The 13878-nt window shown below is 39.2% G+C and overlaps 1 protein-coding gene across 2 annotated transcripts in view; it reads left to right on the top strand.

Annotated features, from left to right (window-relative positions):
- Positions 1-13878, top strand: part of LOC146761228 (uncharacterized) — a 415444-nt gene that overhangs the window by 194225 nt on the left and 207341 nt on the right. For both annotated transcript variants that reach the window (XM_085540934.1, XM_085540935.1), the window contains one exon: positions 950-1085. In XM_085540934.1, the coding sequence (XP_085397060.1) occupies positions 950-1085 (136 nt within the window). Of the gene's footprint in view, positions 1-949; positions 1086-13878 lie in introns of those variants that run through there.

The raw sequence follows: 13878 nt of genomic DNA, 5'->3' as shown, positions 1-13878 counted from the left end.
ATGTGTTCCTGCTTTATAGTCTTTTATCTGCTTTTTTGCTTAGCACACAGTTGTATTTTTTTTTTTTCCACCTCTCTTTACTCCTACATAGAAAGTCTTCATTTTTTTCTTTAAACCATCTCGTTAGGTGTGGGCTTCTGAGTTTCCTATTCTAAACCGCCACCAAGGTGCATTCTTATCATTTAAATTATCATTTAAAACAGTCCTTCAAGGCTCGTTCAGTCAAAGGGAGGAAGTGACTGTCTGCTGTTGGTGTTGATGAATGCAATAACTGCATCAGTTTGTCATCTGATGTTACCATCGTCCTCTTAAGCTGGTGTTCATTGGAGTTTATGATCTTACACAAGTATCAATATGTGGTGCTTTTATGCAAGTTGGGCCAGAAGAGATCTTTTGATAGACTAATAAATTCTGTTTCAGCTCTGTGTATATTGCAACTCCAGCTTGTAATGTTGTGATGAAAATCTTGTAGTCCGAACAGGTTTGGTCCAGATCAGTGGTTGTGTAGCAAATCTCCAAGGAATATTTATGAACAGATGACACTGTTACCAAAACCAGATTGGCAGATGAGAAGGCCTCTTGCTCCCGAAGGTTCTGTTTTTATAGAGTGAGATGTAGATGCATTTAACACTCATATCCTCTAGTCAGGAGGAGTTAAATTTTTCTTAGCCTTAGTCACTGCATTTCTCAGCAAACAGTATAATACCTTCATTTTCTCTTTAAACTGGAGTTGGACTTCCAGCTTTTCAGCTAGAGCAACGTTGAGAGGCATTGGACAGCTGCTATTGCAAATCAAAGCTGGCTGCCCTTTTCAGTAGTCTTGGCAATGTAGCCCTGTGCTTTCAGAGAGAAAGTTCAAAGGATAGTCCTTAGAGCAGCATAAGATATGGTCGTCAAGGATCATCTTATCACTAATCTATGGGTTTTTTTGGTGTTTTATTTTTTTCAGATGCCCTTTCTGATGAATGGAAAAAAGAATTTTGGAAACTACCATATTCCTCGCTTTGCTGCTCCTGTTTTCCAAATTCTGCTGTTGATGAGACAGACATCCCTGCTCTAATATGGCTGGTGCTAACTCTGGAAAGGTACGTTTGCCTCTTAACGGTATGTTCAATGTATTCTCAGCTTGGCTACAGCTCTGAGGTTGTGGTGGAGAAGCAAAGAGTAATTACTGTTGTGCAAGGTGAAGAGATGCTGCAGAAATTTTTTGCAGGCTTTGCTAGGTGTTTGGATGCATCTGAGTAGGTTGCTGGGTTCTGTGTGGCCGTAAGAGTTAGGGAGAGGTTCACATGTGTGGCAGTTCAGTGTTATTACAGTAATAGCAGCTGAGCCTGATGTTTCTTAGTGAATAAATGTGCATCCTCTGCATATTGCATCAAGTCTCAAAATGCCCAGCATACAAGACTTCTAGGATGTTTAACATGAAGCTTTATAGTGTGATTAGTTGGGCTATGCTTTTTGTAGATTATTTCCAGAAAAGTTTTTGTTCATCAGCAAACTAAACTGCTGCAGTTCTGTGCCATTTCATTGCTTTCTGTAAAGTGAGAAGAACTTAGAGGAGGTGACCGCTGCTATTCACCTGGCTTTGTGGTACTGATAGGACCCAGGAAGGGCCCTCTGAGTGTGCTGCAGCTACATGTTGCTCCATTTTCTTCTTGCATGAGTTGAAAACTAATCTTTACTTTGATCAGAATTCCAGGGAGGGGGCAAAGAAAGTGATTCTGGACTTTTACTTGGACTAAGTAAAAGCGGACTGGGCTGTTCTAGTATCTCAAATGAAAATAGGCTAAAATCAACTTCTAGAAGAAATAAAACAAAAGGAGTATGGCCACAGCAGTGCAGAAGCTTATTCTCTACTTACCGCACTGAAAGATGGTGTGCTTAACGAAAAGAACATGTCCGTGATCATCCAGGGCATATAAAACACAGAAAGGTGATATGAGGTTGAGAGTTTATATAGCGAAAAGCTTGTCACAGGTTGTATAGGATATTGGTTTATTACTATGTCAAGTATTTTGATATGTAGCTACATAAAGCGACTACTTTTTCTACTGCCAAATGTCTTTTGTTTTGTAAATGTTAGGAAAGCTACTGCAAATATCTACAAGGTCAGAGTATTATATAGGCAAGTCTGCAGCTTACCTTATTTATAACTCCTATACGTTTATACTGAAATATGAAATAGTTTCTGTACAGCCAGAATGAACAAATAGAAATTGAAAGCTTCGAGTTCATTAGTTTTTTAGCAAAGTTGAGGAATTGCAGTGTAAATAAGTGAAACACCAAAAGGGACTTCACTTTTTGTTTATAATTCTAACTAGTATACATGGTTTCAAGAAAGATTTACGTGAAGAACACAGATAAGTAAATAAATTGAGTGAGTATGTGATTAATGATTTTAAAATAGTAAGTGCTTCCAATCAGTAACATTCTTGAAATAGATTGGCTGTGCAGGCCTTGTTTTTCTTCCTGCTTCACAGAGCTGTTTGTGTTTTGTTTATTTACTGTACAAATTTATATTCAATGCCTCATTTTCTCTTTAAAACACAGGAGAGTTTTGGTCACTGGAAAGATCATTAAATTGTATTAATATGTTTAATTAAATCTTTGACAAAAATGTGTTTAATATCTAATATATAATATAAATCACTCTGTGTAATTAAAAGGCATGACCAAGTTGAATGGTGATAAAACAGGAGAATGAAATGAGATGTGTGAGATCAAACATAATGCCAAGAAAAGAGGCCATATAGGCCAACATGGCCATACTTTTTCGAGCTATTGCAGACCACAATTAACAATGCAGCGCATCAGGGTTGTTTTTACTGTAGCTTAATACTGTTAGCTTACTGCTGTTCTCATCTGATGCTGCTCATCTTGTGCTGTATCCAGAGCAGTGGAAAAAACTTGACATCTGAGCTGTTCGTGCTTCTGTAGATGATAATGCTGGCAGCAGTGCAGTGAAGGTAAAGGGTTGGTAGTCAGGTAGCTTCAGTGGCTGGGAGCGGGAGAGGTTTCTTTCTGAGAAATAAGGAGCCTGTGGAAGAGTAGTAGTTGTTCTCATTCCTTTCATTATTGTCTGCATCAGGGAAGTCTTCACTCTTTGCACTAAGTGGTAGTTTTGACACTGTCATGAAAATCCTGGTTCTGAAGAGGACAAAAGCCACCCCTGTGTGTTGACCAAGTGCTTCCCTGTGCACGATCCCCAAACAGGATTTGTACAACAGCCTGTCCTGTTAGAATGAGCTACAAAAGTTCATCTTATGGCTGTTTCAAGCAAGGCGATAGATACAGTACTGATAAAATATGAGGTGGTTAAATACAAGTAGATGGAGTAGTGGAAGAATACTTTAAATATGCAGTGAGTAAGAAAATAAATTCAGTTCGAAGGAGAAGGTTTTACAGAGTTCAGTATCACCAACACGGTGGTCACTATTTCAAGTTAGATGGGACATGTTCACAACTACACCTGCATAAAAGTTTTAATGGAACCTGCACGGAGATGCAAAAATTCACTTGGAATGAGTGTTTTCTCTATGTGTGTCTGATTAGGGTCATCCTGCACTATGTGTACATTAATGTAGGCTGTTAGTAACTTATTTCCTCTCTCATTTGCGGATATTTAAAATTACTGTTTAAAGGAATAAGAATCTGTGGGCTGCAGCCATTGCTGGCACTGCTGTGGGACCTCTGTCTTATCCCTGTCTCTGCCAGGAGGGGAGGTTGTGTCTGGGAAATTCACTTCTTTTTACCATATGCCTTGGTTTTTCTCACTTGTAAAGAAAGAAATGATACTGTGATGTTTTGATAGCAAAGAAGAAAAAGCTTAGCATATAAACCCTTTTAAATAATTATAGTTTGCTTTAATACCAGTTCAAACGCTGCATCTGAATGACTTAACAACCTCTAGTATATAAACCTTTGTAATATTATTTATGGTATTTATGTAGTGAAATTAAGTGGTTTTGATTCTATGACTCGGTTGCAATAAGTCTGGCAGGGGGAGTCTTGGATTCATCTCCCTACAGAAAGGTGCAGGCCATAAAGACTCAGATTAAGGGGCTCGAAATGTCTTTTAGAGCCGTTCAGTATTTGGCAATATGTGTTCCTTTGGGGTTGACAGCACTTTTTTGGCAGTTAAGTTTTCACTCCCTGAGTTTTGCTTTGAGATTCAGGTTCAAATAAATCTGAAATGTGGAACAGAATTCAGTCCAAGAAGAGTGAGTTTCCCATGGATTCTGTCTGAAACAATAAATCCTTCCTCGGAGAGAGATGAGCAAACCTTCACCTTGGTTCATCCAGAAGAATTGCTGTTGATTTTTATGAACCTGAGTTTAATTTGAGGTTTGTCAGAAAGCTCTTTCCCTTTCCCATTTCTCCAATTCCCGTTTCAGTTCCAGGGTATAAAATTAACTGTGTCATAGTTGACATGAGTTTTTTTTCCACACCCATTTGCTGCAAAGGCAGGAATTCCCACACTGAAATTCTGCCTGTTTTTCTGTATCAGTTTTATCAAAGCTAGTAGGTATTTTGAGTGAGATACCTATTGATTTCAAAGCTGAATGTCCAAACCGCAGTACTTGAGGTAAGCTTATGAGCAGGAGGGAAAACAAATTTGTTTATACGTGGCCTGATAAGACAAGTGGGAATGGCTTTAAACTGAAAGAGGGAAGATTTGGTTTAGATGTTAGGAGGAAATTCTTCACACAGAGTACAGTGAGGCTCTGGCACTGCTGTCCAGAGCTGTGAGTGCCTCATTCCTGGAGGTACCCAAAGCCATGTTGGATGGGCCCAGGGCAGCCAACCCATGGCACAGAGGTGGCACTGTGTGGGCTTTAAGGACCCTTCCAACCAAAGTTGTTCTTTGATTCTGTGGAATTCATGCTTTTATGCTATTCTTCCTAACTCTAATACAGTTGAACGTGTATTAGCTATCAAACGCAGTAATGAGCTGTTAGATGACCAAGTTAAATAGAGCAATCGTAGCTTTCTGCATGCATATAAATTCCTGCATCTTATTTCAGCATATTTATCAAAGACTTTTTGACTGCCATGAAAAATTCACGTGCCCTCTTTTCTGGCACTCACGGTACCATCTGTACACAAAACACATAGCATAGCTCCTGATTTAAAAGTGTTGTTCTGCTCCCTAGCCTGCAGCCTGCTGTACCATGTAAAGCAGAGAAGAAAAATGTCTGTCTAATCGATCCTTATTTAATAAACAGTGTTATCAATGCCTTTGAGACAGCTGTACGGTGTGTGACGTGGGAACATCGGGACACTTGCTGGCTTGCATTAGTTGGCATGGTAACGTTGTTTTCTGGCCTGGCACACCAGATCGAAAATTGAATTTACAAAATCAAACTGTAGTTATCTGCATTCCTTGATGTCCTCCCAGGTGAGCTACTGGGCTTCATGCTAATAACTTCTAAAGCAAGCAAACTTTAGCTAATTATGTGCTAGCTTATTCTCCCTTGCTAAATTTTGGCAGGTTGCTTCTGTAAATTATGAAAAATAAATGTGAAATATGCAGATGTCTTTTGTTTGAAGCAGATGTTTGGTCCGCCTTGCCAGAATCTAATCAGCTGTTTCCCCTGAGTTGTGTTTTTTCTTTTCCCCTCCAACCCCCAACATTGTCCAAGAGCTTTTTGAAAACACGGAGGGTTGGGGGAAATGTAGAACAATGGGGCATTGCTTTTATTTTGCTGTTATCTAACTTCTTCAGTGTAACTTGAGGTAGATTTTAGGCTGTTGACTTGTCTGGCTAAAGCCACAGCAGATGCTGGTGGAGAGCCCAGAAGGCACAACTTTGTCTGGGGACAAGCAGAATGCAAATGCCGCCTTGCCTGCAGCAGGGGAGGTGGCAGTGTGTTGGGATGGAGCCAGTGATGGCTTGCTTTGATGTCCTGGTGGTACTGTGAGTCCAAGCCCCCCAGCCTCTGTGCTTCCCCACCTGGGGGTTTTGCATATGGGAGCTGCAGCTCTCCAAGAGCCCGGTGCAGCTGTGGCACAGGTAGGGCAGGTGGTAGGAGCTGTGTTTTTGCTTCTTGCCCTAACTTCCCACCTCCGTGCGCCATGGCCCACAGCGTGGTGTGAATAGAGGCTGTTAGCTGTTGAAGCACCCTGTGCTGTCTGGCTGAGTTAGTGGAATGCTACTGTTGCATTGTGCTGCCATCCCATCCAGCCATGCAGCAGGGTCTGGAACAGCCTGGGAGAGCACTGACTACTTGCTGTGTCTGCCTGGTTGTTAGAGCTTCTGAAAGGGAAGTCTGATCCACATCGTACCTCATGCTTTTGCTCCTGCACTGCTATTTAGCACAACTTCCAGCCTGTACCTGTGTTGATGTAGCAGCTGCATCTCCTTTGCTACGGCACTTCACCCTCCCAAGAAGCATTACTGTCTCAACAGCAGTGGTTAATGTGGTTAGAAATCATTGTAATGTGCAGAAAAGTGTCCAGATGAAGATCCCTAGAACCTCAAGAACTATCTTACCTCTCATTACAGCTCCAGCAGGATAATCAGAAGTTCAGTAATAAGAACAGTAATTATTTTTTTTTACATGGTGTTCAGCATCTGCATTACGTTTTCCATTTAAGACTTGTGCATGGATTTAAAGTTCCAGCACTCCTGTAGGGTAAGGATCGGATCATTACACCTGCTTTGCTAACAGGGAAACAGGCACAAGATTAGGCTGAATGACTTTTTTTTTCCCCCTTCTCAAAAGGAAAAAAGATGAGTTTTGTGGCTAAAAGACTGTAGTGAGGGTTAGTGTGTAGGTTTTGCTAGTCTGTTTAACATTGGAAGCATTTTTCCAACTACTATCAACACTCTTCTCACGCATTAGTGGAAAGTATTCGTGCTACATGGTGTTGATGTTTGACTCTGTATATATCAGAGCACTTGGGTTTGGAGTGAAGTGGCTAATGGATTCTTAAAGGGCCCCAAAGTTAGATGCTTAAAGCTGAATAGAGAACACCTGCCTGAATTGATAACAACTGAGCATCTCGAGGAACCAAGAGCTTCAGAGAGGTAGGCAACTTCTGAATGATATGTGCTTCTATTCTACAGTACTACTTATTTTCATCATGGCTGAAGCACAAATCAAGAGCCTGTTGTGGTAGGTGCTTTGGAAGCAATTAAAATAAATAGTCTCTGCCCTAGGGACCCAGGTTTTTAGACTGTGGTAAGATGCTCTTGTAAATAGATTGCTGGAGGGAAGGATAATTCAGCAGCCTAATGCTGCTGGGGAGTTATTTTTTGAGGTTCTCTATGTTTAGGGTTAAAAAATAATAATCCCTTTTTGTTTTTTTACCAGAATGTTTGTTTATTTTGACTGCAATGTTAAGGAATATATATATAGAGAAAGAGAGGGAGAGAGAATAAAATCTTGCAAGGCAGTATGAATATAAAGCCCTTTGATTATTTAAATTAAAAAAAAAAGTTAAAAAAAATAAATGTACAAATCAAAATAAATTTGCCTGAGCAATTTAAAATAATTAACCTTTGACAAACCTCCCTCTCTGGTAATGGAATAGTAACTATATGAATAAAAGATAAGTCATGACATCCAATGAATTGCAGTTTTCTTCCCATAAATTACAGGATAGGATAGCAAATATCCTGAACAATAACCCCCACTGTATACTTCAGGTTCATTTTCAGCTGAGCTGCTGTGTTAAGATTTTATTCTGTTTCTTTGAGCTGTTCTTTCCTTTTTTGTATAGAAAACTACCCAAGTGGTGCTAAGTTCCCACAGTGTCCACAAAGGCTGTGACCCAAGCCTTCCTTCTCTGCTTGGAATGAGTCTTTGCCATAATGGGAAGCCCACGCTACAAAGGGATTCTCCAGAACTGTAACAATAAGTGCAAATTATGATCCTGGGAGTCTCCTGCTATATAACCAAGTACAATGCCAATAAACCAGGGATGTAAACCACATGAGCATATGGACAAAATATGGTCTGAATGGCATGATTATGTTTCTCAGGCCATAATGAATTCATCCCAAGGTGCAACTGTACATCTGTTGTTCTAGTGTGATAGCAAACACTACAGTTAAGGTTGCAGTTTAACTCAAATTATAGCCACCTGTTTCCGTTCACTAACAACTTTCTTAAAAATGATTCCTTCTGGACTGATTCACATCAGTTCTAAAATGATCGTTCACTTATATATTTATTTGGGGGAAAATCTGTTTGATTTATAGAGTAGGCAGGCTGAGAGATTTTTTGTTTATATATATTTTCCCCCACTTTGTGAATCAGTTCTCACCAATGTATTTCCTTCCAAATAAATCAAACCCTCTGGCTTTTAAGGGACTGTTATAACTCGCGTTGATTCTTTTGGTGAATGGTGGATTCAGCTTTTTGTGGCTCACTTTCCAGTTGCCAGGCTGGTGTAATGCTGTGTGTAAACAGATCAGAATACTGCACATGAAGTTTTAGCTGTTTAGAAGTTAAAGAGTTTTGTTAAAACCAGTTTTCTAATTTCTTTTCTTGTCATGTAGTTGACAAACGTTGCTTATAGGAGGCAATTCATCCTATTTTTTTTTTAGCTTTTGAGATCAAGTAAGCTCAAACCACTGCATTAGGAGGTAAGGTGCTTGAATCTTTACAATTGGTACCAAGGAAGATAAATTCCCTTTCTAGTATTTGCTGCTCACCTGGGAGGAATGTGATACCAAAGAGGCTGTTGTTTAAAAACCAAAGCTTTTAGCAATAGCCATGGAAGAAAATCTGTTTTCAGGTCTTTAAGTGTCATGTTTTCTTTCAGCGTTCATCTGTTTTAATGTAGAAGTCAGCGTTGCAAATATGAATTCCAAGGTAAGGTACACAAACATTATAGGGTCTCCTGTTGACGCTAGCTTGTCTGTGCTTTGTACGTTTGAAGTGTGTTTAATTACTCCTGCCTTGATTGGAAAAGGGATTCCATAGGACCTTGTTAATGCATTGTTGACTCTCTTGTGGCTATGTTGGGATGTCCCATTCTGTGTCAGTATAAAGTTGACAATTACTCTGTTATAAGGCAGTTTCCCTGAATAAAGGGAAGTTCCTTAAATGACAATGGATACCAGTGGCATATAAAACACTATGAAATGTGAGTGAATCTGAACATGACTGACTACCTGTAAGCAAAATTTCTTGAAGCTACTTCATCTCTTTGTATGTGTTCACAGTATATCTGATGTTGAACATCCTTTGCAATTCCTTCTCCAGAAGAGAGTAAATGTGTAAACATAATTTCATGTTGAGGGGTTTTGTTTGCTTTTAGGTCCTTTCTATTGCTGCTCAGAATTTGGTCTTGCACATCCCTTTTGTTCATTTGCTGTACCGTCAGCATATTTTCTACCAAGTTCCTACTCTCTTGGGTGGGACAGAGGAAGATGCTGGCAAGATGTGCAGATGGATGGCAAGCTGCCACTCAGCCTGGAGCTCGAAGTCCACATTTACTTAGACCCAAAGGGCTAATCATGGCATGATTTGGAGCCTAAAAGAGGAAAGACAGCTCAGTGATTCATTTCTAATAACTCGTTTTCTTACTTTTGTCAAAAAGTGCTTTAGTCAAAGCCTGTTCTACTGTAGTTATAAAGATACACTGATATATAATTATATAGTAATTGCAGAATATCAAGGAAATATAATCAAAACTGCTTTTTGTGGTGGTGTTGCACTGTTAGATGTCTGTTTACGTTTTAGAGGGAAGACAAGAGGGAATTTCTTCCAGTTTCAGTACTGCTAAAGACAAAGAAAGATTGTACCCTGCTGCTGCTTACTGTCCCTGTCAAGAATAATGTTGAGTAAAATGGAACAACAGCTGAGAGAAGTGCCTTCTTGCCTAAGCTCTAACTGGGCAGCATTATAGCCCACTTTATCAGGCTTTCAGTTGCTCAATGGCCTTTTTTTCTTGAACTTTCCGGCAGAGTGAATGACTGACTTCACTGAATAAGGATACTTTTATGCTTCCTACTCGGCCATTTGCAAGGAAAATGTTATATTTACCTTGATAAATTCATGAGGGGGAAACACAAAATCAGCCATTCTCTGTTTTCTTCTTTGTTTCAATCTTGTGTGGACAGTTTTATTTTCCATTAATGATATAGGAAGAATGTAAGGGTTATATCACTTCAATGTGTTCCTCCTAATTGGCTTTTTTTCATAGTCACAGAGTCCAGATACTCTGCTGGTAGCAATAACACATTTGACTTCCAAGATTTGGTGTATAGCTAAATATTAATAATGATGTAGCTTTGGTGCTTTTTTCCCCATTCTTGCTTATTTTTGTCCATATTTTTCTTAATGTTTTCAAGGCAAAACTTAGCAGTGGCTCACTCAAGGGATTGGTAATTGGATATAGAGCCTTTCACCTCTAGGTCAGTGGTTCAGATTTGTTACAGGTCAGTACTGCCTGGGAGTTGTTACCATGTGACAGCTGCTCAGTGGCCTTTGTGAAATGAGTTGGTGGTCCCAGCTCATTTCCTTGAGAGCAGGTGTCTTCAGCACAGATCAAACTTGAGGGCGGCAGTGCAAAACCCATTGTTGGTGGAGAAGAGCGATTGCATTTGGTTATTATGCTGAGAGCTATGTTTCACCATTTGTATACGCTGGAAAAAAAGAGATGCACAAGAGTAAATATACATATCTAGATCCTCAGCTGGCATAGATTTGGCATAGGTCCATTAAGTGTGGGTGCAGCGATTATCACCAGCTGAGGATCCCCAGACAAATGTAAATCTCCAAGCAGAAAACGTTTCCAACATTAAAACAGAGTTGAATATGGAAAACATGTATCAGTAATCCAAAGGTTACTGATGTTACAATAATATTTTAATTAGCTAAAGACAATTGCTAATTCAAATAACTTAAAATTAAAATCACATTTAGCACAGATCCAGGCTTGCTGAAATTTGGAGTAACATTAATTCTTGCATCTAGTGATGCCCCAAGATAATCATACAATTATAGTTAATGCATTTTACTGTTTGTTGTCCCAAAGGAAAAGAAATTGGATTTCAAAGATACATTAGTGTCCAACTTTTAATGACTCTGTGCTTTTAACGGCTTTGCCTGTGCTTCTGTCTCAACTTCCAGGGCAACAAAGCCAAGCAAGGCATTCTGAACCTTTGAGATGTAGAGATGGTGGAAGTGAAGCCTTCTACCGAGGGAGCTCCCCAGCACTAGGGGAGTGTAAATGTCTCTAAGCAGTTACTTTAAAAGTTTTTACAGTTGACTAGTAGTTCAGTTAGCTCCGATATGATGAAAGTCTTGTTTAAGAGGAAGTCTGTCTTGTCTGGCAGCATCCAACAGGAAGATAAGAGAAACATTTGCTCTAGAAAGAAACAATTTCTGTTATGCTGAGATTTCACTGCTTTGTTTCAAGTCTGAGTTATTCTAGTAACAGTATCAACTGGGACAATAAAAAAAGGCATGAGATGTCTAATTTTGTCTCAAAGAAAAAGGGCTTGAAGTAAAATATTTATATGTTCTCAGAAATGTCTGTGCTTTAAAGAGCAACTGTTGTGTTTAGAGAGGATGCATCATGGAAAGAAGCTGAAATTCCTTGAAATGCAGACTTCAGCCTTAATTACAGAGCAGTGACTAGCACTTCCATTGCTTTAGGCTTAAAAATGATGGAGATGGACGAGTAGCCTCTTCTCAGTAATTGCGTTGCCTCTTCTCAGTAATTGCTTTCCTTCTTAATGTATACCTTATGCTCTTTCTTTAACCCACTGTTTATACGTCTTGCATAATTTAAGGAGCAGATTAGCTGATGGGCTGTAAATATTCCATACCTCAAAGTGGCCAAAAAAGGCAAACAAGAATAAAATAGAAGTTTATTCAGGTACATTTTGAATAAATAAATAATAATGGGAAAGCATTCCAGTCCTTGCCAGACTACCAGACCCCTTCAAGAACTTGCACTTTGTATCATTCATTATGTGGTAATCCTGATTTAATTTCCTCCTTTAAGTGTGATGTACAACTACTGTCTAGCAATAATGCAATGGGATTGCTAGTGACATGATGATACAAATACAGTATCCAGAGGCTTTTGTTTTCAAAGGGTCAATTTTATGTATTTACAAACAATGGAGGAGGTGGGATTCATCTACAGATGATTCTAATTTTCAAGAAAGGCAAACATGGCTTGTGCAAATACTTGTACTACATCTAGATTTAATAAACTAGGGCTCTGGAAGAAGGATAGATAAGACTTCCAGCTGACTCCTTTCTTTCCAGCTCAAACTTGGAGGTAGAAAGGCATAGCAAAGTGTACCTTATTCATTCACCCAGAAAAAGACACCATTTGAATGCACTCTCTGAATAGAAAGCACGATGATAATAGCAACGTCACACAACAGAATGGCGACTGCCAAATCGCTTTAGCCTTTCTGCGTGATCATCAGGACCAGCAATCTGTTAACCAGCCCATTCCCTAGTTTTTGTTTCAGCAACATGCTTTAATTTGAGATTACTGTTGCATCTAAAATGACACAGCTCTTGAGAGAGAATTTGTAGGAGGAAAAAAAAAATCAACAAAAGAAATCTCACAATCCGGAGAGGAGCCAAAATTGGAAGGTGAAGGAAAGATTAGGAAGAAATTGCCTGTTATGGAACTTCATTAAAGTCATTTATTAGCTTTGTAATGCCTAATAGTCTGCTGGCTCCAGAATTTTTTCATATAGGGGAGTGGATAAGGGAGCATTTCACTTTCATTTGCATTCTTGATCCCTGCTGCTCTGTTTATAGCATTGATGCTATTCATACAGTCTTTGCAATATTAATTTTTAATTTATGATGCTCATTAGGAGACACTTAAAACAGAACAATTATCATTTATCTTGATATATTATTTACTAAGACTCGCTGTCATGCTTAGGGACTTGTGATTAGTGGGAGGGGAGTAAAAAAGCAGCTCTGAAAGGTGCTTGGCTGAAGGGATTGGGGCTTAGGAAGCAGTTGCCTTCACTGAAGGCCTGAAGTTCTGATGTCTAAGCAAAAGATCTGCATCACCTAATCAAAACTCAGGAGGAACCTTTGGAGATGAGCCTGGGACAGTGCTTAATGAACCTGCAGAATAATATTAATGAAACTCACTCGTAAACCACCAGCTCATCAATTATTCATCCTGCTATCATCCTGGTACTTTACTGTCTTCCCTTTTTGTCTCAATGTGATTTTTATTATTATTATTTTTTTAATTCCCTGAACCCTCATTTTCCTTTTGTGGACTTGCTGACATGGACCCATGGTAGCACTTTCTCCCTGGGAAACTATATTTCTTAGGGTAGGCACTGCTATATACAGGAACAAGATGGGTAAATGATGCTTTTTGAGGCATTCGGATGAATGTGCCATGTCTATGAATACTTAGTAAGCCATATCACTGTTATGACAGCTCTGGATAACCCAATTTGTTAAAAGATATCATATTGAAAATTCAGAATCATCCATGCTTTTTTTTTTATTTGGAGTATATAGTAAGTTGTTCCAAATTGTCTACATAGAAGCTAAAAGGCAAAGCAACTTCTGATAGCATGACTTAGTAGCATCACATAAGAGCATTCTCCCTAAAAATTTATATCTCACACAGAACCTCTCAGAACCCCTTTACTAGTCTGAGTTTCTGGAGTTATCATCTCTGCTTGTGCAAGAGAGAAGGCAAATTGGTTGTTTTGGGGCTTGGTGATCTCTGCATCTGCAGTAAGTTGTTTTATTTTTAGCTCTGCTCGTTTTTATTTAGTTATTTTTAGACTTCCTGAAAGGGGTTTCTGTTTGTTTTCTGTTTGACATCAAAGCAAGAGAGCAAGCAATTATTAATTTTGTAACCTATTCCCTGGGCACTTGGCTTTCAATTTTTTGAACCATTGCACAGCAGCAG

This window comes from Coturnix japonica, chromosome 3 (genome assembly GCF_054131305.1).
Source record: "Coturnix japonica strain WE chromosome 3, WE-NBRP24, whole genome shotgun sequence".
In the NCBI taxonomy this organism is placed as follows: Eukaryota; Metazoa; Chordata; class Aves; order Galliformes; family Phasianidae; genus Coturnix; species Coturnix japonica.
The sequence above is the reverse complement of the archived record's forward strand: the minus strand, read 5'-3'. Positions and strand labels throughout refer to the sequence as shown.